The sequence below is a fragment of the Emydura macquarii genome, unplaced genomic scaffold (genome assembly GCF_026122565.2).
Source record: "Emydura macquarii macquarii isolate MOO-44397 ecotype Brisbane River unplaced genomic scaffold, CSIRO-AGI_Emac_v2 contig_18, whole genome shotgun sequence".
Lineage (NCBI taxonomy): Eukaryota > Metazoa > Chordata > Testudines > Chelidae > Emydura > Emydura macquarii.
Window position 1 is genome coordinate 7,574,862 of NW_027130155.1, and position 26,322 is coordinate 7,601,183.

At 40.2% G+C, this 26,322-nt stretch overlaps 1 protein-coding gene across 3 annotated transcripts in view; it reads left to right on the top strand.

Moving 5' to 3' along the window:
- The first annotated feature begins 290 nt into the window (after positions 1-290).
- Positions 291-26,322, top strand: part of PLSCR1 (phospholipid scramblase 1) — a 31,730-nt gene continuing 5,698 nt past the window's right edge. Inside the window, exons 1-9 of one of the 3 annotated variants that reach the window (XM_067555376.1) lie at positions 291-460; positions 8,108-8,328; positions 9,368-9,400; positions 10,255-10,356; positions 13,939-14,108; positions 15,037-15,079; positions 16,391-16,611; positions 21,946-22,107; positions 23,334-23,495. In XM_067555376.1, coding sequence (XP_067411477.1) covers positions 9,388-9,400; positions 10,255-10,356; positions 13,939-14,108; positions 15,037-15,079; positions 16,391-16,611; positions 21,946-22,107; positions 23,334-23,495 — 873 coding nt within the window. In that variant the 5' untranslated portion in view covers positions 291-460; positions 8,108-8,328; positions 9,368-9,387. Of the gene's footprint in view, positions 461-5,412; positions 5,486-8,107; positions 8,329-9,367; positions 9,401-10,254; positions 10,357-13,938; positions 14,109-15,036; positions 15,080-16,390; positions 16,612-21,945; positions 22,108-23,333; positions 23,496-26,322 lie in introns of those variants that run through there. The other 2 variants (XM_067555461.1, XM_067555550.1) reach the window with 2 other exon arrangements.

Sequence of the window (26,322 nt, forward strand, 5' to 3'; positions counted from 1 at the left end):
TGGAGGCTCCTGACCCCGCTGGTGGGGCGGGGGGGTGGGGGGGCAGCCAGGGCAGGCACTCCTAGGAGACTGGCCTATGGTGGGCCCTGCAGGGCTGAGGTCACAGGCCCACAAATGCACTCATTAACATATATTTGCATACCTATCGGCCAGAGCTGCTGCAGTTGGGCCGGCTGCTTTACAATAAGGTCCTGCTCAGGGCAGGTGGCCCCGGGGCAGCAGAGTTTCGCCTCCCTCCGACCCCCGTAAAACCTTTCCCACGTTTCCCTCGCCCCTGCATCGCCCCCTCGCCATTCCCCCCCTTGGCTGGGAGGCGGCCGCGGGAGGGCGGGTTTCAGGGGCGGGTCTCGGTTCCTTCCCAGACCGTCCCGTCGCGGCCGCGGGGTGGGGCAACTTGGACGCCGGAGGCAAAGCCAGGGGTGCCTGTGCCGCTCTCCGCCCTACGGACTCGGCGCCGAAGGTGAGGGGGAGAACAGGGGGGCTGGCCGGCCACCCTCCGGCACTGCCGGAGGAGGATTGCCCCGTCCCGCTCCCGGGGGCAAGAGGGGGGAGCTGCCCCCCCATGGTGCTCGGGGGGGGTCTTCCCCCCCCGGGCAGCTGCAGGGGACGGTGCCTCTCGCGGGGGCTGGGGGATGGCGGCGATGGGGGCGGGGAGGTTGCCCCCTCCTCGCCGCCCCCTCCTCAGCAATTCTGGGGAGCGACGCTTTCACTTTCGCTTCCCCTGCGCAGGCAGGGACTGGGAGTGGGCGCGCCTAGCGACCATCAACGGCCTTTGCAGGCCTGGGAACGGGGGCTCCCAGCGCCCTGGCTTGTCTGGGGTCTGTGTGTCTGTCCGCCACTCCGAGCTAGCGAGGAAAAGGGGAGCAACTGCTGCAGGGGTTGTGAAAGTGCCTCGTGATTGAGGGGAAGGGGAGCTAAGGACTCTGTTTGCGGGTGCCTGCCTTAAAGTGTCTCTCAGTGGCTCCCTGCAAAGGGAGACGCCCCCAGTCAGGGGCCACTCTGGTTTCCTGAACTGTGGGATTTGAGGGAGAGAGGCCCTCCTGGTGTCTGCAGTTTGCTGAAAAGTGGGAGAGGGTGCGGAAAAGAGCCACAAAAACGAGTCAAGGTCTGGAGAAAATGCCTTCTAGTGAGAGACAGACATAAAGAGCTTGATCTGTTTGCTTTATGAGAAAAGACTGAGAGTACGTTCACCGGAGAAAACAGCAGGTACTAAAGGGCTCTTTAATTTAGTAAAGAAAGGCATAAAAAAAAATCTCTGGATGTATTTTTGAAAACAATTCAAATTAGAAATGAGGCACACATTTGTAACCTTGAGAGTAATTAACTATTGGAACAAACCACCAAGGGAAGTGATGGATTCTCCATCTCTGGAGGTTTTCAGGATGCCTTTTTGAAAGATACGTTTTAATCAAAAATTAAAACAGACCACACTGGGAGGCATCGAGGACTGTTCTCTTGGGATGGATGCCACCTGAGTAGGGAAGGAAATAAGACTTCTGGGAAGGAGATTGGCACAACTGATTAAAAGAGCTTTAAACTAGGAATTTAGGGAGATGATTGGGAGATGCTCGTGTAATCTCCACTCCTGAGTCTAATATTGACTGGAAGGAAAATCAAGAAAGAAAGGAATGGAATGGACAATAAGAAGAAAGAAAGCTTAATTGGTATTGGCAGTAACAGGTAGGCGACACTGGCAGTAGATGACTGTGCCCAATTAAATGAGGAATCCGGGTGAAGTCAAGCAGAAACAACTAAGATGTTTGTATACCAATGCAAGAAGCTTGGATAACAAAATGGAGGAACTAGAACTGCTGATGCAGGAGCTGAAACCAGCTATAGGGATAATAAAAACGTGGTGGAATAGTACTCGTGACTGGAGTATGGGTATTGAAAGGTATGTGCTGTTCAGAAAAGCAGAAGTAAAGGTGGTGGAATAGTATTGTATAATAATGATGAGGTAAAGAGGATATGAATATGGAGGAGGATTGGAATTACTTTAAGTCAAAGCTGCAGAAACTGTCTGAAGCTTGCATCCTAAATAAGGGGGAAAACGTTCATAAGGAAGGTTTGCAGACCAAGATGGATGAGCAAGCATCTCAAATAGGTTATTGCAGCTCCACCCCATTTTCCATTCCTTGTCGGCTATCTTTTGGAGATCAGAAAGTATAGGGGAAAAAAGTGAGAACTGCCAAAAGCAAAGCAGATATGGACCTTGCAAAGGAGATTAAAACCAATAGTAAAAGGTTCTGTAGCCATATCAATAAAAAGAAAACAAGGTCAGAAGAAGTGGGACTGCTAAACATTGAGGATGGGATGGAGATTAAAGATAATCTAGGCATAGCCCAACATTTAAACAAATGCTTTGCCTCAGTTTTTAATCAAGACAATGAGGAATTTAGGAATAGTGGCAGGGGGCTGATGAAAATGAGAATATAGAAGTAAAAATTACCACATCCGAAATGGAAGTCAAACTCAAACAGTTTAATGGGATTAAATGTGAGGGCCCAATAATCTCCACCCATGAGTATTAAAGGAACTAGCAAATGAAATTGCAAGCCCAAATAGCAAGTATTTTTAATGAATCTGAAAACATGGGAGTCATACCCCATGACTGGAGAATTGCTAACATAGTACCTATTTTTAAGAAAGGGAAAAAAAGCGATCTGGGAAAGTTCTGGCCTGATAGTTTGACCTCAATTGTGTGCAAGGTCTTGGAACAAATTCTGAAAGAAAAAGTAGTTAAGAACATAGAGGTAAACAGTAATTGGGATAAAATGCAACATGGTTTTAACAAAAGTTAGATCATGCCAGACCAACGTGATATTCTTCTTTGAGGAGAAAACTGATTTTTTAGACAAAAGAAATGCAGTAAATCTAATCTACCTGGATTTCAGTAAGGCATTTGACACAGTTCCACATGGGAAATTCTTAGTTAAATTGGAGAAAACTGGGATCAATATGGAAATTGAAAGGTGGATAAGCAATTGGTTAAAGGAGAGACTACAGTGGGTCATATTGAAAGGTGAACTGTCAGACTGGAGGGCGTTATTAGTGGAGTTCCTCAGGAATTGGTCTTGGGACCTATCTTATTTAACATTTTTATTAAAGACCTTGGCACAAAAAGTGGAAGTGTGTTAATAAAATTTGCAGATGATTCAAAGTTGGCTGGTATAGCCAATTTGGAGGAGGACCGGAATATCTTACAAGAAGATTTGCATGACCTTGAAAATTGGAGTAATAGAAATGGGATGAAATTTAATAGTGCAGTCATGCACTTAGGGGCTAACGAGAATTTTGCTATAAACTGGGGACTTATCGGTTGGAAGTGATGGAGGAGAAAGATGTGGGTGTATTGGTTGATTACTTTGGCAACTCAGTCATTCTGTGATGTGGCTGTGAAAAAAGCTAATATAATCCTAGGATGCATCAGGCGAGGTATTTCCAGTAGAGACAGGAAGGTGTTAGTACCATTATACAAGGCACTGGTGAGACCTCATTTGTAGTACTGTGTGCAGTTCTGATCTCGTATGTTTAAGAAAGAGACATTCAAACTAGAACAGGTGCAGAGAAGGGCTACTAAGGTGATCAACGGAATGGACAAACCTACCTTATGCGAGAAGACTCAAAGGTTTGGCTTGTTTAGCCTACCAAAAGAAGGTTTAGGGGAGATATGTTTGGCTCTCTATAAATACATCAGAGGGATAAATATCAAGGCGGGAGAGGGGTTATGTGACATGTCAATGTTGACGCAAGAACAAATGGATATAAACTGGCCACCAACAAGTTTAGGCTTGAAATTAGACACAGGTTTCTAACCATCAGAGGAGTGAAGTTCTGGAACAGCCTTCCAAGGGGAGCAGTGGGGGCAAAAAGCCTAACTGGTTTCAAGATTGAGCTCAATAGATTTATGCAGGAGATGGTATAATGAGACTGGCTACATGTCATGGTAGGCAGGTGTGACTGCTAGTTGCAAATCTCTCCAATGACCAGTGAGGGGACACTAAATGAGGAGGGCTCTGAGTTACTGCAGAGAATTCCCAGATGTCTGACTGCTGGGTCTTGCTCACATGTTCAGAGTTAACTGATTGCCATGTTTAGGGTTGGGAAGGAATTTTCCCTTGGGTTAGATTGCAGAGATCCTGGGGGGTTTTTGGCCTTCCTCTGCAGCATGGGATACCGGTTACTTGCAGGTTTAAACTAGTGTAAATGGTGGATTTTCTGTAAATTTAAGTCTTTAAATCATGATTTGAGGACTTCAGTAATTCAGCCAGAGGTTATGGGTCTATTACAGGAATGGGTGGGTGAGGTTCTGTGGCCTGCAGCGTGCAGGCGGTCAGACTAGATGATCATGATGGTCCCTTTTGGCCTTAAAGTCTGTGAATCTAAGTCATTAGGCTCAATGAAAGGATTATTAGGTGAAATGGCCTGTGTTATGTAGATCAGTCTAGACAATCAAATGGCCCCTTCTGGCCTTAAAATTTGTGAATTCAAAATTTGTTTTTTTTCCCCTTTACCTCTAAATCTAGCTCACAAGGCATACTTTGTACAAATTAACTATATAAAAGTGGAGAAAGATGTCACATGGGATACAGGGTGTCATAATATATATTTACAAAAAATCTGTTCTTAGCTTTACAGAATAAAACTGAGACAAAGGGGGTGAGGTAATATCTTTTTTTGGACCATATTACCTCATCCACTTTGTCTCTCTAATATGCTGTGACCAACACAGCTACAACTACTCTGTAAAGCTGGGCAGTTTGGTGTTTCAGCTTTCTCTCTTCACAGGTATCTACACAGAAACATAGATGAGGGTGATAAAATAAGATATTTCCTTTGGATGTTTCACCCTTTTGGGGGCATCTAGATTTTTTTTTTTAATAGTTGTTTGCTTCCTTGTGGAGGGACCAGAGATTTTTGAGGTGCCCTTCTTAATTATTTAATTATTACCTTTTTGATTTTCATGTGAATTTCATGAGATGTGGTGGTTTGTCAGCAGTAGAGACTGAAGTTGAGGATCTGTATATACAATCTAACATAATGTGTGTGGAAAAAGAAACAGTCACTCCCAGATATCTAAGGTAAAGTCCTTCTGGATCCCCCAGAGAAACTTACCTTTGTTTGTCTGCTTTCTATACCGTGAACTCTCTAAGGAATGGTCTGCTTTAATACCTGCTTCTTCCATGGGGCTGAGCGTATAGTTACTACTTTTGTGGCCTTAAGCAAATATGTGCATGTCAGTATTTTCTGTGACGTAACCAGACAGAGCTATAGAGCTGCTTAGATGTCATCATGAAAGGAGATGACCGTTGCATTAAATTATATTCAGAATAGAAGAGAAAATCTTGAAGTGCACTTTACTACAGAGATTGAGGGCTAGAATCTGATTTTATGGTTGCTAATGTTAATCTAGAGAGCACATCCTCTGATTTACACCAGGATAACTGAGATCTGGAGCTGGCTGCAAAATAATGGTAAAACAAAGGTATGAGGAAACATGGAAATGTTTTGCTGAATGTTTTTTGTTGTTGTTGTTTTTAATATGCAGAATTTGGGGATATTATTTCCTTGTTTGATAAATTTCATAACAAACTAAAAATAATACAGTACCACCCTATTCGCCTGATCTCTTTTAAAGCAGTAGTTTCCTGAACTACTCCTCCAAATGTTTTGAATCTCCCTGAGGCATTTCAGCTAAATCTGTCTATTGGAAATAGTTAAGTACTGGAAGTGTGGATCTCTCCAATGATAGCAGAACAATATTGGTACTAATTCGTATTGACAGTTACATTGATAACGTTTCTGCTTGAGTAAGACAATGGAACTAAACAGGTGCCTTGATATGTCAAAGACCTGAGGTTTTAATTTGCATTGGGAAGCAGAAAGCATGTTGTTCTGCCACTGCAGCTTGTTAGTCAGGACTTGATTAGAGCCAGTCTGTTTCTTAGCAACAGCCCTCCATATCTAAAAACATACTTTAAGGGAGTGGTGGAGATTTGCTAATACCTGTCCTCGCCTCTCTGACAAGCTCCAACAAGCTGGATAACATAGCTTAGATAATGGTAGAAAGCAGAAATTCACAGCTGGAGGCTAACCAAAGATCTTTACTGGACAGAGTAATTTAAATACCTATGTATCAGACCTATCTTGTTTTAATTTTGAATGATAAGTACACATCAGCCTGAGTTAAGAAGACTGTCATCTTTGGACAGAAGAGAGGTCGTATTCTAGGTTGCTGACTTCATATTTATCTATGGAATCTGTGTTAAAATATTTAATGGACTTCAAATCACTTTTTTTCAAATATGCATACTACATATCTCTCATTCAATATCTAGAAAATAGTATAAATCCTCTTAGTTGACTCAAAGCAGTATGTTAAGATTAAAGGAAAATGGGATAGCGATTTATGATTAATCCACTGGTCTCAGATTAAGTTTTGCAGGTTCCTAAATAAACTGGCAGTGGCAAAATAAAATCCAAAATTTTGAAAGGTTGAGAGTAAAGGTTGAAAGTAGCCATGAAATGAATTCCTTTAGTCATAGAACAGTTATAGCTCTAGAAATGAACAGCCGTTGATGGAGGCTGTGGATATGGAGGGAGAGATGATCTTTTAGGTAGCTAGTGTTACTTGTATCTAGAGATTTGAATATTAAGATGGTTGGGAGTTAGATCAGTTGGGAGTCAGTGTAGGAAGTGGAGCAACAGGGTCAGGTTCATGATAACCAGGTTTTTTGGGGGGATTTTCCTGAGCAAATGGTCTGTTGAACTTTGTTTCTGTTAAATGGGGTATTCTTCTTTGTTTGGATTTATTATCTATGGCTTCATTCATGGACTGATTTGCAATAATTGAGCTTGGAGGTCACCGAAGCATAGAATTCTATAGCCATATCTGTGTCTGATAGGATTGGACACAGTCTTCCAGCCAGCCTCAAGTGGAAGTTGGCATTTTTCTCTGTCATGGTAACTAGCCATGAATGGAATCTACGACCCCTGAGTTAGGCATCTAGACTCCCTATACAATGCATGGGGAGAGAGAGACACGAGATTGAAAGCCACCTAAAATTGCCAATAGTAGATGCTAAGAGATGGGGTGTCACATAAGCGCCACCCCTCTCCCAGAGTTAGGCACCTAAGTCCAGGTTGAAGGGAGGCGCCCTATCTCCGTTTGGTATCCACTTAACGACCGTCTCCTGGAGTCAGGCGCCTAAGCTGTTTTTTCACAAGAACAATAGAGACACATGCCTAACTCTAAACAAAATGGCCTCTTTCTAGCAGCATTGTATTATTTTGCCTGGGTTCAGTTTCTTCCAAGTGCAGACTATCTAAAGCATTGCGTCTCAATCTTTTCAGGCTACTGTACCCCTTTCAGAAGTCTTTGTCTTGTGTACCCCCAAGTTTCACCTCACTTAACTACTTGCTTACAAAATCAGACATAAAAATACAAAAGTGTCACAGCACACTTACTGAAAATGGCTTACTTTCTCATTTTTAACATATAATTATAAAATCAATTGGAATATAAATTTTATATGTAATAGTATATAGAACAGTATAAACAAGTCATTGTCTGTATGATATTTTAGTTTGTACTGACTTCGCTAGTGCTTTTTTTGTAGCCTGTTGTAAAAGTAGGCAAATATCTAGATGAGTTGATGTATCCCCTGGAGGACCTCTGTGTACCCCCACTGGTTTAGAGATATTTAATTTTTGGAGGAGAAGAGGCTTTATAAACTAACTAGCTATTAATTTTTCTGAAGATAGGCGTATAGTTCTGAGTGGCCTACTTTTTTTTTTTTTTTTGCATCATGCTGCCATTCTTTCACTTTTTAGAATTTCATTTAATTGTTTCACTTTTTCTGAGTTAAAATAACTCAGTTACATAATCTGATTTTTGTAGTTGAGCATAAGTAGCTATCTGAAGTTGAGCCTTTATGGAGACAGTACAGCCTCTTTTTTTCCCCTTACTATTCTAATAAATTAGTGCTTTAAAATATTTGACCATTTTTTATATTGACAGTATTTGACAGGTCAATTGACCAATTATTTTTGGACCAGTCAAATGCCCAACCTTGCGTTAATGATGTTTCTGCTTCTTCCCTCTAAGGGTATGCCTATGCTGCACTATAAACGCAGGCTGAGACTTAGGTTTGAGCCCAAACCTGCCGCCATCCACACACACATCTGATTCGGGTCAGCAAGTACTCAAGACCAGATCCTAGGATCCACCCCGGGGGGGCAGGAATCTGAGCCCAAGACCTGCTGAAACTCAGCTCCGAGTCATTTTGCAGTGTGGCCATGGCTCAACCTGCAGACCTGAATCCGAAGGTTTGCCTAATTCAGCATGGATGCATTTGCATTGTTGTGAGACTTTGCTCTAGCAGTTGTAACCTGGGTTTACAATGCAGCATGGATGCTCAAGTGTGGGCTTGGAAACAGAGTCCACAAGTGTGGGTCCCACAGATCCAGGTTTAGAGTATAATGTAGACATTCCCTAAGGTTACAGAGAAGTTGACTATAATGAGAAAAAGTCCAAAGGTAACCAGAAGATACAGCCCAGGTGGAATTCTGGGGTAGCATTGGAGAACTAGCAGTGCCTGGGCTTGGTTAGGGTGTATTCTCACTGCAAAGTATGTGAGTTGCAAGCCCTGGCTGAAGCAAACCTGACCTCAAGCCTCTCTCCTCAGCTGTGCTTGCTATCTTGAGCTTCACAGACTCTCAAGCTCAGGTTAGAGATCTTTCCATGTGGATGGAAAGGGGCTTAAGGGCAACACCCTGGCTAGGCCAAACTAACTCTTTTGAAAACATACCTTTTAAGGGCTTGTCTGCACTGCAGGGTTAAGTACAACTTGCGTGTTGCCCCAACTTGAGTCCTTGCCTTACATACACATTCTTAACTCAAGTGCGATGGTGTTTTTAAGGTTGGCCTGTGGGGGGATGTGGACTGTGGTTGACAAGTTGTGCTGACTGGAACTGCTCCAACCTGTCACTTGTGCAGCTTGAGTGTTATTTTGTAGTGTCACTAGGCTAACCTGAGTGAAGACATCCCAGAAGATGAAGGCTGACACATTTGAAGCCATTTTGGCTGTCTGTGTTGTAATTTAGGCTGCCTTCTAGCTACAAAATAGCCAGATAACACTGCTTCAGCCCTCTCAATCTGTGTCTTAATATGACTGAAAAGCCCTCTTAATACTAGTTAAATCGATTAAACTAAGAAGATTGAAAAAACTATACCTTTCCCATTTCAATATATACCCTGAGGGTATTCTTGGCTAATCACCTATAAAGAGAGAACCATAAATGTAAGTTTTGTGTAGTAGATTTTTGTTTTGTTTTCAAAGCATGAAACAAGTGTTTTATTTTGCAGACACAATTGTAAACTGAACCATGGAAATGCAATGTAAGTAAAATATTTCATTAATGTTGGTAAATGTCTTCTAATGTCAAGCTTAAAGATAGAGTGGGTCACTTACAGGAGTCTAAACTAAACAGCTAATTTAGCAATACGTATTTACTACAGTAGTAGTGGGGGGGCTTCTTCGAATTAAGGCTCTTCAACACAGATGTGTACCTCACTCTTAACATCCTAGGATACCTAGCCACACCTCAACTGCTTTATCAGCATAAGTAGTTACCTGTCAGTCCTAAATTACCTGGATGGAGGTGATAAGGATTTATGTGCAGATAATAGGTGCCTTATGAGTGAAATGTTACAACACAGAAGTAGAAACTATTCAAATAAAAAAAAATCCCAAGGATCTTGAACTTGTAAAGCTGCTTGTTAATAAAATGAGAAGAAATTATACACAAGTAACAGAGGAGAATCATTTAATTCTTCTCTGTGGAGGAGAATGTTTGTTTACTTGTGTTCATGAGTAATTATTTGAATTAGAATGGTACCAATAACTTGCTCAAAATAGAAACAGATAAAGAAATTGCTGATATGCAATAAAAATAAACTAACCTCCTAATGAGATACAATTTACAGTGCCTATTTTCCTTCAGCACTTTTGGGATTTGAATGCATCCAAATTTTTCTGATTCTTTCATAATGTAAAATTTTCCATTAGCATTTTTTAAAACAAGCCCTCTGTTCTTAAGGGCATTTCATGTTCTTTAAATATAGCAAACTTGTCACAATGTCTAATTTTCACATTATTTCATTGTAGATAAAATATTTGTACATTTATTTTATAGATTCTTACTCAATTTTTTGCTTTATCAGATTAAAAATATTTGTTTTTTTTTCTCCAGCAAATAAAGGTGCTGGATTTCCAAACCCCTCTTACCCTCCAGGTTATGCAGGAAATCAAGTTCCTTATGGATATCCTCAGTATGCACCTCAAGCTATCCAAAGTAAGTTATTTGACTATGATATGACATACAAATTAACTGATCTGTTTTGTTCCCAGAAAAAATTGTTTGGTTTCCAAGATGCCAGCAACCTGTGAACTAATTCCTCTGCTATTAATTTTCCAGGATGAATTTTTAGACTTTATTTTGTTGGAGAGTTGGGTGTTCTTTCCTGTATTTGGTATTAGTATGGTAACATGCTACCTGTGAAGGAAAATGAAATAGAAAATCTCTTGTCAACAGGAAAACCCTCTTGTAGGGGCAATGGCAGGGTAGACGGTGCATTTGCAGAAGTAACTTATGCATGGCAGCTCTTTGCTTATGAACTCTGCAGCTCAGTCAATAGTCTCTTTTTAAAATCCAAATATTTTACTAATTTTCTTCAGCAATTCAGAACTGGAGGAAAAATTGGAGAAGTTATAGTCTCCATCTCTGTTACTATTTCTGTCTTTCTTGCCTCCTATCTGAATGCCCTCATGATTTTTCCCATGTTGTTGCCTCTTCTTCTACACTGTCACAAAAGCTTAAAAACTCTTCCTCTCTCCCTCTTTGCTGAGTAACCTCACTCTCTACATTCATATCCTTCCTCCAGAACACACCACTTCCAAACACCCTTTAAATAATAATTTGCTGAAATCTGAATGTTTGACATTTTTAATTTAGCTTTTTTAAACATAAGATATCACTGAGTGTGAGGGTTCAAGTTGTAGGCTATCTTGTATGTCTTCAGGATCGAGTTATATTTGGCTGGCATTGGCCTTTGCTGTTTGTCTTTTGGATTTTATGTGCTTTGTGGCAGAGCAATCCTGCCCTCATGTTCTGTAAACAGTTAGCACTTGGCAAATAATAATGAGTATATCTATGCCGTATGCATTGTGAAGACTGAAAAATAGTTTCTTCTTTTTAAGACAAGAAAGATTAAATTCTGAGATCAAGGTAGTTTGCTCTTTCACTGTTTGAGCCTGATATTAAGTACAAACACACACAGTCACACCAGTTAAGAATCTTCTCTATAGATTATAATGACTGCTATCAGATGCAGTGTAATCCACATTTTCACTGGAAAAGATGCCTTTTTCAAGTTCTATAAAAGGCTGTGCAAAACTTTTGTGGTGGACCAGCTGTCACTAAGGCTTTGTTTGTGGCAATATTTCTTGCAAAGTATACAGTGAGTGAATAACTCTGCATAAAACATCCTCCATAGTTTCAATATAATGCTTGTTTCACTGTAGAGGAGGCAGTTTAAGCTTTTTACTTTCTATAGGTGGAGGAATTGTACCGACTTGATTCAAATTTAGTATTAATTTAACATCTTTAGTTCTTAGATGTAACCCTCATGAACATCATACACGTTTGTTCAATTTTATCTTTATAAATAAATCTTTATATACTATCAACACTGCTACAGATAACACATTCCTCTGGTAGTGTAAAATTTATATTACGAATTCAGAGAGATTTCAAGCTGTATATCTTAATCCATGAACATAAATTATAGACCATGTGTGCCATCTAGTGGGTCTATCACAATGTTAAGTGTTAAATGGCATGACTTGAATCTGATTGTATAATGAGTTCTGTGTGGACAAATAAAATAAATTGGAGATTGTTCATTTAATATAGCTAAAATCAATATGCAATTATTCAATTCTTTCTGTGTATGTATTTACAGTGTGACAAACTTCCTAACATGCTTTATTTAGACAAAATTCATGAAATATGTGGGAGTATACTATGTGCCCCATACTCTTTTGGCTTGAAAGCTGAAGATTGACTTTTATAGACACACATTATCTCTAAAATAAGTGCAAATAGAGAACTATAAAAATCTTTTTCTAAAAGTTTGCAAATCGCTATTCACAATGTGGCAGTCTTACATTCATTTATCATTCAAATCTACTCTACTTTCATTTGCTGGACATTACTTTTAAATCATAATGATGAGATCAAGTGAGGAGCTTCGTTTTCATTACGTTTCATATGTAGATTATTTATAGGTGTCCTGCTATCTGAAATTGGTATATGTGAGAGGGGTTTCTTTTCATTTTAGAGTGAAGGATGTAAATTAGCTGGTTCCAGATAGATATTATTATTAAAAGAGTAAGTATCTAACTCCTGTATAGCACTTGACATCAGTAGATGTCTAAGTGCTTTACAAAGGAGGTCAGCATCATCCCCATTTTACAGATGAGAAAACTAAGGCACAGGGAGGTGAAGTGACTTGCCTAAGGTCAACCAGGAAGGCTAATAGCAGAGCTGGGAACAGAAGCTAGATCTGTTGAGTTCTTGTCAGTGCTCTATCTTTTGGTCTATAGTGGCTTCCCAGTCCATGACCTTGTCTGCACGTAAGTTGTACTGCTTTAAATATACCAATATAGTTGAAGCCATACAATGACTCTTGTATGGATGCAGTTATACCGACAGAGGTTGTTGCTGTATTGGGACATGGGGACAGAGGGGGTATGTCTACACTGACGGTGGCAAAGTTGCTGCCATTAGATCGACCTTTCTGGTTCCCATCGGTGCAGTTCAGTGAAGATGGTGTGCAGAAGGGAAGCACAGCAGTCGACTGGAGTTACGCAAGCTACATAGAGTACATAGTACTTAGCTTGCGTAATTCCCATCAACTGCCGCCGAATCACCAGGTAAGTGTAGACCAGAGCAGAGAAGCAGCCTTTTAGAAAGGAGAAAGATACATAGGCTCCAAAGATAAAGGGGAGTTACTGTGTCAGTCAAAGAGCCACAGAGTAATAGTTAAGCAGTGTCTTTGACATTACTGTGATGTTTGAGCCTTGGAGTTGCAGTGGTAAATAATGACCTGTTGGAGTGATTCATTATCATGATGTGAAAGTTACAGTAGAGTGATGGCATCAATTCGTAGCTTTGTGATTCTTGGCTACTCACTTTGCTGTTGTAGTGGCTCTCCAGCTTTGAGAGGTTGAAGATCACTGAACTGAATTATGAGTAAGATTGGAAGGATTAGATTTTTAACAGTAAACTTCAATTTCACTGTACAACACAAACTGATGAAAAAATATTTCCATCTGTAATAACAGAAATGCACAGCTAGGCAGAGTTAAAAAAAAATGCTGCTTGAGAACTTATTGGAGTTTGATTTAAGGATATTTACTCTGTATATTTTGACATGAAGTTTTCAGTGTTTTTTAATGGTCATAAAGCTTTAACTTTTGAGTCTCCAGTGTCTTCTGTCATTAAATAATTATTGTCTAACCTCCCCATAACTTCCCACAGCTATCAAAAATTTAAATAGATAAAAATAAAAAAAAGTTTACAAACAATAATTTTGCACAACTGTGAAAATTTAGATTAATTAAAAAAAACTTTAAAATGTCAATATTATTTGTTGAAATTATACAAAAATAAATATTTATTTCTGCCAAGCCTAATTATATAATGTGGTTTTACATGTAATCATTCATTATGTAATGAGGCTCTCAATAGTTGAAAATGCTAGAACTTCAGAAGTGCATTTGTTGATATGTTGAAACTATATTTTTAATATCTAATTTTCAGAATTGTGTGAGTGTGATTGTTTGTTTGTTTGTTTGTCTCCCCACAAACTAGACGCTCCAGGACAAGCTAATGATTTCTTCCAGGGTTATCCCGCAGGAACTCCATATGCACCTGGTGTCCCTCCAGTCCAAAATCAGCCTTCTGGGGCCAGTGGGGCCGCTTGGATGCCAGCACCTGCTCCCCCTCTCAACTGTCCACCTGGATTAGAATACTTAAGTCAGGTACCTAGCGTCTTCTCCATTTTTACTCCTATGAAAATACAAAGCTAATAGGTAACTGAGCATTTAAGTACCTTTTTATCTGTTTTGGGAACTCAAGTGGCTTACATGGTTGGTATTGGGGATACAAAGCCATTTATATCTAGGTCAAATATTAAAAATCTATCTCAGATCCATCACAATTGAATGATATTACTGTTTTATAGCTGCTCATTGGCCCATTTTAAAAAATACTGTTAGTTCCGGTTTTACAGAGACAAGAGGGGTGATGTAATATCTTCTATTGAACCAACTTCTGATGGTCAGAGAGACAAGCTTTACCTTACCCACCTTGTCTCATTAATATCCTGGGACTGACATGGCTACAACAATACGGCATGGTGCCAGTTTTAGTAGACAAGTGTCCAACATTAATTGGCACCCCACTTGGCTGATCATTTAAGATTAAATGAGAATTGCTATGGCTCTATGGTATATTTTTCTAGCAGAAATAGTGACTCCAGGAAAGGCTAGTATAGTGTGTCAAAAGCTTATATTATAGTATGGTCATCAGTAGCGCATTAGACTTCATGACTTCCATGTGGTACTTTTTCTGAGCACTAGTATTCATTCCCCTTCTCCACCATCAAGTATTTTCAAATTGATGTAACACACAACAGAGCAGCTCATAAAATTGGAGTCTTAGTGTTGAATGATCATCCCAGATGAAAACGGGTATCTGAGAGAGACCATTTCCATAGCCCAATGGATGAAGATGATCTAAAATTGTAATGATATATTCATAATTTTGCATCCAAAATTTGCATAATTTTGCATTAATGTTGAAAAATAAAAACTGACATACTTATAGATTTTATTTTTTAAATTTAATTATAACTTTCATTTGTTAACTTAACTTTTATTCTTATCTGTTTTTTAACCACTGTAACAGATTGACCAGATATTAGTTCATCAGCAGATTGAGCTTCTGGAAGGTATATATCTTGCTATATTGCTAAATGGAAGATTATTACATTGAAGATATTTTAAATGACTGAAATGAAATCCTGTTTCTAGTAATTCTACGTGACTGTTAAACACCAGTCTTATTTAATGATAGAATTCTTCATTTCTTCATTGTTTTTTAAAGATGGGGTTTTTACTGATTTTTTTTTTTATATCTTTATCAAACTGATATATAAAATGTGACAATTTCTAATGTAAAAGTGTAATCTTTAAACTCACTCGTGATTTCAACTATCATCTTTTCAGATCTCCCTCTCTGCTTCTTATCTAATTCCATCTAATCCTACATCTTTGCCTAGCTCACTGACCTCTCCTCCTGGAAGTCTCACTGCTAACTACCTGATCTTTCCTCCCAAATACTTTCCGTTCTGTCTGTTTTTTGCCGTGTTTGATAACATCATGATCCTGATGTCACTCATGCCCTTAATATTGATGATGTTGTTGACTCCTCCTCTCTCACCCTCTACAATTAGGCTACACCCAAATCTTGCTGCTTTTTCATCCCCTAACATTTCTGAGATCCATCAGTTTCTTTTTGTTCTGGCCCTCATCATCTCCTATCTCAATTATTATAACCACCTACTCCCTGGTCTCCCTTTCACATACATTTCCCCCCTCCAGTCCATTCAAATCACAGCTGCTAAAATAATCTTGCTGGTTTACAATTCTGACCATACCATGCTGCTTTCTGGATCCCTCTGCTGGCTCCACCTGTTTCACCACATCAGATTAAAACTTCTCTTTCTTACTGTCATGCTCATTCACAAATCTGCCCCTTCCTAGCTGTCCACTTTTGTTTTTTACTGCATTGCTCCCCACTGCCACATCCACTGTGACAGTGATGCCTATCTTGTCTGCTTATTTGTCACTTCTCACGCAAACATCTCTGTTGCACATGACCCATGGAACAGCCTCTCTGAAGGATCATAAGGCCTTCTCCATCCTGAGGTACTGTAAGTCTCACCTGTGCCTGTGTATCTAAAATAACTCTCAGCTCACATTAATTTGTTTGAGGGGCAAATGGGAATAGTTAACGACTTATTCATAATGAAAAAATAATACAATTGCAAATATATATGTCTCTCTTATGACTTCTCCCCCCATATGTTAGTAATCTTCTTAGATTGTAAAATCTTCAGGGAAAGGGCCATGTTTTCCTATTGTGTTTATATAGGGATTAGCACAGTGGCTTCCTGACCCTGACTGGGGCCTCTGCTCTTTCTGTTAATATTTGTATTTAGTGTATCAACTAAATAGCTTTTTCATGTTTTAATTTTCAGTTCTTACTGGTTTTGAAACTAACAACAAATATGAAATCAAAAACAGCATGGGGCAAAGAGTATACTTTGCAGCGGAGGAAAATGACTGTTGTACCCGAAATTGTTGCGGACCATCACGACCTTTCACCCTTAGGATTGTTGACAATATGGGTCAAGAAGTGATAACGTTGCAGAGACCTCTCAGATGCTCTTCATGCTGTTGTCCTTGCTGCTTGCAGGAGGTGAGTCATTCCTTTCTCTCTCCTGCACCTTTAAAAGTTTTCACAGAGGTTTTCTTTGTGTCAAGAAGTGAGGTGGAACAAGGCTGACTGTATTTTTGTGGGGATCTGTGGCTTTTTGCTCTTTAGGGGTTTTTGAAAATGTCTCTCATGACTTTTGTTTCCCTTTTTTGATGGCACTTCTTGCCCTGTGTAGATTTTGCTATGGGCTTAATGCTGTGAACCCTTCCTGGAAGGGAAGCTTTGAAGTGACCTAAATGCCTGTAGACATCTGTGACTTCCATGGAAAGTGGGTGTTCAGCACTTTTTAGGACTGGACCCTAATGAGGCACCAACTTAATTCAAAATCTTGGATAGTTATGAGGGAATTTAGCTTTTTGAATACCGATAATAAGTAAAAGAGGACAAAAACATTACCAGGTTCGTGACCCATGGATCCTGACCCTCATTGTAAGAATTTGACACAACTATTTGACTGATATATTGAGTGTTGTTGGCTGATCCTTTTTAATGATTAATAAGAATTGTATGGATTGCCAACTGATACTAGTTTAATGAGCTGGGTTAATAGGGTTCTCATCCCAGAATCAGACTCCACAGAATTAAAACTAACAAGTTCAGTATCTTGCAGGGAACCCTGGGGTGTATGGCAAAGACAGTCACATTGAAGGCAAAGCAAAGCCTTAGCCATATTTATTAAAGCAATCAGTAAAGATAAGAAAGCTCTAAGCCACATGAACAAATAACAGTAATACAGAATTAGGGATATCTTTGGTGGTGTTTCCTGCATATGCTCATGTATTTATATATTCATACCCTTCCTTGGGGACCTGGTGGTGAAAGACAAAAGACCTGCCTTGTTCCTGGATTGCCAAATGAATCTGATGGTCCAGAACCCCAAAGGTCGGTGATGGATAACAATAAAGAGCTGAAGGATTAATGATGGAAAACTAACCCCTGCTACATGGTGGCTTGGCTATTATAGGGCCTGGGCACTATCATGAATACCACACTTCCATGTCCAAATCTAACTTTCTCACCTTCATAATATTGGGGTGCCCTTATCCTATATGTTAACATATTAATGCCTTTTATCTTATTATCATATACATCACCTATTGCTAAAGCAAGTTTTGTGGTTAAATGTCTGCCAAAGATTCTATCCTAAAATACTCAAACCCAATATCAGTTCAGTGTTTCTGTTTTTGACTAGTGTCATTATGTACCAACTCCCTTTCTTGAGCCAGCTGTTCCAGGTTCCCCAAAATCTAAAGTAACTTGGGCCATTTTATCTATGCTAAGGGTCATAGGCCTACTTTACTTATACTAACTTGCTTAAGCTAATGTCTTAAAGGATACAGGCCTGTAGGTTCCTTGTGTTACTGCTGAGTAAAATAAAATTAAGCTAGCTCTATAGGCTACACAGTAACTGGTGCCATTGTTACCTGCACACTAGGACCACCCTACCTTTACCCCAATCTGCAGGGCTCAAGGCATAACCCAGCTAAGGGACCCCCGCCCTTTCTCAATCCATAGGGATCCGGGGAAAGGCACCTACCCTTACTCAATTCACATTCTAGGGCTCAGGTCACCCATTCCCAGTCCATGGAGGTCCGGGCGTAACCTGGTTAATTTAAGTGCTCACTCTCTCTTTCCCAATTTGAAGGGCTCCAGGTGTAACGTTCTGGGGGCTTGCAGCATTTTTTACCAATGAAGGAACCTCACACAGTAATATCCTTATTCTCTCTTTATTAACAATTACCAAAACAGAATACACATGCCAACCATACAATGCTCACCACTTCCAGTAAGGCGAACAGATGTCTTCTGGTGGCCAATCAGGATTCGATCATCTGGGGGCTCCAGCGGCAGGAACTAGTTGGCAGGATGTTGAAGTCTGGCATCTCTGATTGGGCTGAGTCCTGCAGTTAGGTTTCAAAGAACTTCCTTCAAAGAACTCAGTTTAAATAGTTAAAACTTGGGTCCTGCTTAGCTGTACCTTAATCAGTCATTTTAAACTAAAGTACTACAAAGTACCAATCCTAGCCCATTATGAAACAGTTCTTTAACCAATCATATCCTACCACCTAAATTGATTTAAGCACAATTAGTTATGCAACAGAAACAATCAAAGAATCAGACAGAAATCCATTCAGATAAACAATAGAGAAGTGGGTACCATAAAGATAAAACAATAAGAAAATGTAGATTTTATAACCACAACTGTTGATAAGTGATTCTTTGCCAGACAGATTTCTATCAAACAAAGATTTCTTTAAACATCTTGATTTGTTTCTTTATCTGGTGGTGGTAGGTACTCTTAGGACAGTAGCATTGTCTTGATGTGATTTCAGGAATGTGAAGATGTAACTAACTACATGTGTCTTCGCTTATGGCTGCTGTCTCTCCTAATATGGCTGCCACTGTTAGCCCAAAAAACAAAACAAGGCCTCAGACCTTACATCTTCTGTTTTAGAATCTGATCAAGTTCTCCATTTCTGCTACAAATGTGTATGTTCTATCTCCTGCAAATACATTTTATATATGCAAATAAAGTGATCTCCAGTTAAACGCCACATGTTTGGAATATAAAATTATTTCATATTCAGCAAAATCTCAGTTTTAATACAGTTCAGGTAGATTAAAAACATTATTGAAATTCCTATAATTAAACCACTATTAAATGTCTTACAAGGAAAAAGTTACAGCTTCCACTGGCTTAACTTAACCCACTATTTTTTGTAGTATTATGAGTCCAGCAGCTTTTGGCTTTGTGGTGTTGGGAGTGGGGGGTGAGAGGGAGGAACATTGTTTCTTCTTCATAAAGTATGGTAGCATCTGAGACAGTTCTGACAGAATGTTCAGATAAACCTCCTTGAATCATTTAAGAAACAGTTGTTGTGGTCTTCAGGTGATTCCTCCCCTCCTCCCCCACATAGATTCCACTCTTGGTGTGCATGCACCTGCGATCAGTCTTTTGAATAGCAATGTCTGTTGGGGGAGCCCTTGCAGTCACTGTAGTTCAGGCTATAGGAGGCGAGGTGGTCCCAACCACCTCTCAGTTCCTTCAGGCTGAACCATGTGATTTCAACATCTCCAATGTGATAGCATACCCTTTTGGTTTGAGGGGGAAAAAGTTAATTTCCCTGTGGAAACAGGGCATTGATAGTTTCTTCCTCCTAACCTCCATATATAGGACCCCACACTCCCCCCTCTGTACACAAGACCAACCTGGTTGAAGGCAAAGCTCCAGGATTCAAGATCTGCCCCTCCTATGACTCAGCAACATCCATTATTGATGGTCATGCTAGATGCCTCCTTTGCTTCAGTGAGGAGCGTATGCCTAAGCGCTGCTAAGTGTGCAAGGCTTTTTCAAAGTATGCACTTAAGTCCAACAAGGGTAAACTGAGTCTCCATCTTTTGGAGACTTCAGTGTGTCATCCGACCCAGGAAAGCAAGCCAAGAGATCATCTCTCACCAGTCAATCTCTTTCCTCAAGTGTTCCTGTGAGCCGCACTGCCCTCCTGAGCTCTGGGTACATTCACATGTCCTGTTCCTTTGCTGCTTCAACTTTGGTGTGAGACAAAGTCCACAGGGAGACTCATACCAAGGAAAACTTAGACCTCCATTGTCTATGGGGAGATGTAGGTTCTCTCTAAGCTTTGCACAAGTCCAAAAGCAAAACTGGCACTGACTGTTGTTTCCCTAAGTGAGACCATGTTGTCTCCACTACTGCTCAGATAGCTGACTCTGCACTGACATGTTGTGTGCTGGTAGTGGAAGACCTAGTGCCGATCCCTCTGGCATGAGGAAACTAACCCAGAGCTCATCAGCACTGAGCACTATGGGGCTGCTGGCAACAGCACAACAGAGTGCTTTACTGACACTGATGGATTCATTGGCACAGGTACGCTTGCTGGCATATTTGGCTGTGGGACCAAAACCAGAGTCCTCGATTCTAAACAGACTCAGGGAGACAATGGAGAGACCAGATCCATCGCATAACCCAATGGCACCTGCTGTAGACCTGACTAAGTCAGAAGACGGTGCCCCTCCACTGGAAGAGGACTTTGCTTTTTCATCATCCTCTGAGGATCATAGCAGCCCATCCTCTCCAAGCAGTGAGCTATCTCCTCTGTAGACATACCAATGGAACATAGGCAGACATGCTAGGGAGGCACTCACAGATCAGTAAGCTCCATTAGACAGCCCCTGAACTGATAACCATTTGTGTGTCCATCTTCTCAATACCTTTACCATCCCTGACCATATTGGCCCCTTGGAGAGTCAGTCTATATGCCAGAAAGCCAGCTGCCCAGACAGTACAAATCATCTCTGAGGCAACATGTACAAGAACTCCAATACAGAATCCCCAACTGTCCGTAGCAAAGGAAGAGCAAAAGCTCAACAGGGAGGAACTCTCCTCAGAGCATCAGCAACTGTTGGCTTCTCCTTGCCTCCATATGAAGCAACCAACCTCTCCTCCATCCATTCCCTTTGCAGGCAAGCTTAAGGTCCTGAAAGACCTGATGAGGCAGCTGACAGATGCTCTTGACATTCTCCTCAAAAATCATCCAGGAGAAGCAGCACACATTGTTAGACATTCTTCAGCCCTCTCAGTTGTACAATTGCCGGTTAATGAAGGGTTTCTAGAGCCTGCCAAGATCATTTGTCTCACTGTCACTTGCTAGCATATGGAGAGAAAGTATCAGATAACAGCAAAGAGGTTGTAGGGTATTCTTTTCAACATTCCCAGCATACAGAAAATTAATGGGGTTTATAGTAGAAATATCCCATTATCAGTAGAGGATCCTACCCTTTGGTCTGTCCACAGCCACAGATCTTTACTGAGTCCTTGCTGTAGTGGTGGCAGCATACCTAAGGAGATAAAAAGTCCTGGTGTATCTGTATTTGGATAATTTGGATGATAGGAAACTCTTCTCCACAAGTCAAAGACTCTAGCCAGAATACCCTAAACCATTTTGCCTCCCTGTGCCTCATGATCAATAAGGACAAATCAACACTGTCTCTTGACATGGAGCATAAAATTTATAGGACCAATGTTAGATTCCAAGTTGGTGAAATCATATTTGCCACATCAGAGACTGCTATTCAAGAGAACTTTGATTTTGTGAGCATGGGGGCACATGCACACCGAGTGGAATCTTTGTGGACAGGATATCTTAAAGTACTATGGTTCCTGTAGGATAAGTAACAGTCCTTTGCATTACAATATTTCCCTATGCTAAAGATTATTTTATAAGTATATAAAACACATTGGAATAATTGTGCAGATGCTTAACTTGTGGTGATGGTGGTGTTTTTTTCCCTTTGAAGCTTGAAGTTCACGCCCCCCCAGGTACACCAGTTGGCTACATAAAACAAAACTGGCACCCCTGTCTGCCTAAATTTACTATTCAAAATGAGGCAAAAATAGATGTATTTAAAATCACTGGCCCGTGCGTTGTATGCAGCTGTTGTGCAGATGTTAATTTTGAGGTAAGTAACATTGTTTAAAGTGTTTGTATTCCTCTCTCCTATTTTTAATTAGTTGATTTTCAATAATAGTTTAGTATTTGTAACTGGTCTTACTTTTGCTAATGGTCCGTTTTCCACAAAATTAAATTGTAATGCATTCAGTAATAACATTTGGGGTTTAGATGGACCAACTGTTTGCATATGAAAATCTTTGAAAACATTTACTTTGGTAAATAACCCAGGTTTCAATGATTGTCATAATAAATCAACTTTCAGATTACTAAACCATGAGATATTGAATGTTTTTAGATAACATTTTGTCTCTTTTTCCTTTCTGTTGAAATGAAGTTTTTGGCACCAATCAGAATGTACTTTGAATATATTGCAGTTGTTTCACTGTTGTGTTCAGTGTTGTTGTTCAAATCTCTTTAATGTTTATTTCAATAACTGTTGAAAATATCATTACATTATCTTACTTTAAGATATAGTAGTAAAATAGATTCAGTATATACTTCTGAATAGATTCAGCATATAATTTTCCCTTTGTACTGTATATTTAAGTGTTATTAATTAAATGACAACTTTCTAGAACCACTGACTTAATTGTCCAGTAATTGATATAAATGATCAAAATGGACAGCGTGATTGGACGGTTTAATTTTATTATAAATTATTTATATTTGTAGTGTTGATCAAACTAATGAAGAGTTAATGAACCCTATTTTCATATTCCAGATACTAGTTTCTTCTAAAACAATGTATAGTAATCTTAAGCAAGGGTTTGCAAGATCAGTCTAAGCAAATTTAGTAGCCATTATGTTCTTCGGAATAGCTATTTTACATGGCTTTGAATACTGAAACCAGTTTTTGAAAGACATAATGTTGACATATGGCGTATCCCCTACTATGGAAAACTATCATGTGATCTTTTAATTTCCATTGAGATACCTGACACTGGGTGAAGGAACCTTGATTTACAGCATTTCTAACAGTGTAGCCCAGCAACCTTCTCCATTACTGTGCTGCACTGTGTAGCCAACATTAATATGAGCCCAAGTCCTAGCATAGGACTTGAGCCCATGATTTACTGATGTAGAATTGAGTACATAAAACAACCAATACAAATGTGAATATCCTGAAATTTTTGAACAAGCATTTAAAATTATCATGCAACTTTTTTTTTTTTTTTTTTTTAAATGAGTGGCAGAATTTTTTTGCTCTTGAAATCTTGTTTTATTTCACATTAGGTAAAGTCAATGGATGAAAGTTCTGTAGTTGGAAGAATTTCTAAGCAGTGGAGTGGATTTGTAAGAGAGGCATTTACAGATTCTGATAATTTTGGAATCCTGTTTCCACTGGATCTTGATGTTAAGATGAAAGCTGTCATGCTTGGTGCTTGCTTCCTCATCGTAAGTCTGCCAATTCCCTAACTTTAAACTATGAATATATGTTCATTTCTGTTCATCTGTATGTTAAGTCTTATCCCAGTACAATTTTGATCTTGGACTTATTGAATTTGACAACACAGTTCCCATTGACTTTGAGGGTGCAGGATCAAGTTCCTAGGAAGCATGACAAATCAATTATTTCAGATAGTGGGATTTACATTTGGTCCAATTTGAATTACAAAAATATATTTAGGAATACAATTGTTTATTGCAGATATGCCCGTTCTTGTAAAGTTTCACTCTGTTTCTATGCCATAAGTAGAGCCTTGCTAATCCATGGATATTTGATTTATATCCTGAGCAGACACTTTGCTATCAACCACGAGTGGGAGTTCTACAACTCCATGATAGACAATATTTTTGCTCTGTGGGGAACCCCCACAAGATACACGTTTGTCTTTCAAATGATAAAGTGCAACATTTGCTGCTCCAGAGGAGCCCTAGCTCTTCACTCTCAGGGTGACATTCTCCTTTTCCATGGTCAGAACATCTGAATTATGCTTTCCTTCCCTCATTACTCCTACCTCAGGTCTTATGGAAGTTTTGCCAACACAAGACACAAGTCATCATCATCATCTGCCTCAATTGACCCAGAGAGTTTTGGTTCCCCAAGTCTCCTACACATGTTTTCTTGGTCGCCAATCAACATTCGGTCCTCTTCCATTCTCCTGAACCAGGAGTTCAAGCATCCTAACTTCCGGCACTCCATCTCAGGGCTTGGTTTTTTGAATGGGTGTTAAATTCTATAACATCTTTGTTCTGAAGCTATACAAAGCATTCTTACTAATAGTAGAAAAGATTCCACGAGAAAAATGCTACACAGACAAATGGAAGTGTTTCTTTACCTGGGAGCAACACAAACTTTTATTCCCAGAGGCTGCAGGTATTCCCCTTATTTTTGGACTATATTTTTTCCACTCAAAACAGTGAGTCTTTCCATCAATTTTTTATGAATTACCTGGCAGCAATCAGTATGTACTACCCACCTTCACATGGTTTCTCAGTATTTGCTCACCCACTGACTACCAGTTTTTGGAAGGCTCTAATCAGAACCTTTCCCCCAGTAAGGAAACTTACTCTATGGGACTTAAACCTTGTTCTGTCAGTGCTCACTAAGCGTCCCTTTGAAGCACTAGCTACATGTTCCATGTCTCTTCTATCTATGAAGATTGCATTTGTGATAGCCATCACTTCACCCAAGAGGGTGGCTGACTTCCGAGCACTGATGGCGAATCTGCCTTACACTGTATTCCATAGAGACAAAGTTCTATTACATTTACACCTAAATTCACCCCCAAAGTAGTTTGTGTCACTTGAAGCATTCACTGACCTGTTTTTCCCCCCCCTCCCCCCCCAAAAAACCATATGCATCTGAGGAAGAGAGGAGACTTAGTTCTACGCTTAAAGTGCTACAGTGGCACAGCTGAAGCCTCCTGGAGAAGCAGTAGCTACGCTGATGGGAGAATTCTTCTGTTGACTCAGTGCTGCTTACACTAGGGTTTAGGTTGGTATAGCCATGTCTCGTAAGGATGTAGTTTTTTCACACTCCTGAGAGAAGTAGCTATGCCAGTGTAAGCCCCCAGTGTAGACCAGTCCTTTTACCTCCAAAGGACAAAACCAATCAGAAAATCTCTAATTGTTTATCACCATAAAAAAGAGAGTTTGAAGTCAGTCTGTATCCTCTCAGAGGAGCTCTACGTGGATCTTGGTCTGTCAGCTGTCTAATATTCTTCCTCCACCATGGAGTGAAGACTCATTCTACAAGAGCACAAGCATGATCAGTGGCATCACTTCAAGAAGTACCTCTGCTTTACGTTAGCAGAGCAGCTACATGGAGTTCTATCTACACATTTTGTGAGATGATATGCTTTAGTACAGGACTTCTCTACTGATACATTCTAGAGGATGGTAGGTCTACAAACAGCTATGCCACCTACATCCTCGTACTCTTCTCTTACTTGAGTACTGCTTGTCAGTCACCCACAATGGAATACACGTAGGTTTTGCCAAATGTTTCTTCTTCTTCGAGTGCTGGTCCCTATCTGTATTCCACTACCCTTTCTCCTTCCCCTGTGCTTTGAAGTGTTCTTGAATTCATGGTAAAGAAGGAAATGGAGAGGTGGTCAATCCTTTGTGCCTTTATCTCCTGCGTTGGAGGCAAGAGAAGATCAGAGGTGCATGCGCAGACTATCAGTCACTGCTTTCTAGAATTTTCCACCTCTGGGTGCACGGGGTGCATGCATATCTACAGTGGAATACAAATAGGGACCCACACATCTCACAGAACTTCCAAATATTGTCAGGTAAGTCCTTCTCACTGCAGGAGAATCTTATCTGAAAGAGAGAGCTCCTAGTCCTTCACAGAGAGCCAAGCCCAGGATTTGGGGGATTTCATGGGGGAAATGAGAACATAATCTAGAGAAATGAGAACATAAACTAGCTTACGGTGCAAATTTAGATTCAGCAGAGTGTTCCATGCGTCCAGAAGTATCCTCACTCGCTGTTAGTCAGGTTGGCGATGAACCTATTTGTGTCTGCAAACAACAATAGTGTCCTGAGGCCTGTTCATATGACCTGGGATGTGACGTGACAAATGATCACTTGGGAAGCTGCAAAGCCTCTGCACCCTCTCCACTGCTTCTCAAGACTTTACAAATGAGAGATAGATAGGAAGGAGGGAGTGGCAGTGATACTGCTCATGCCACTCTGGCTGAACAGCCTATAGTTCCCAGGCCTGATTAACTTTGGGTTGGATCTCCTGATGCCTCACAGAGAAGTCTTCTGTTGT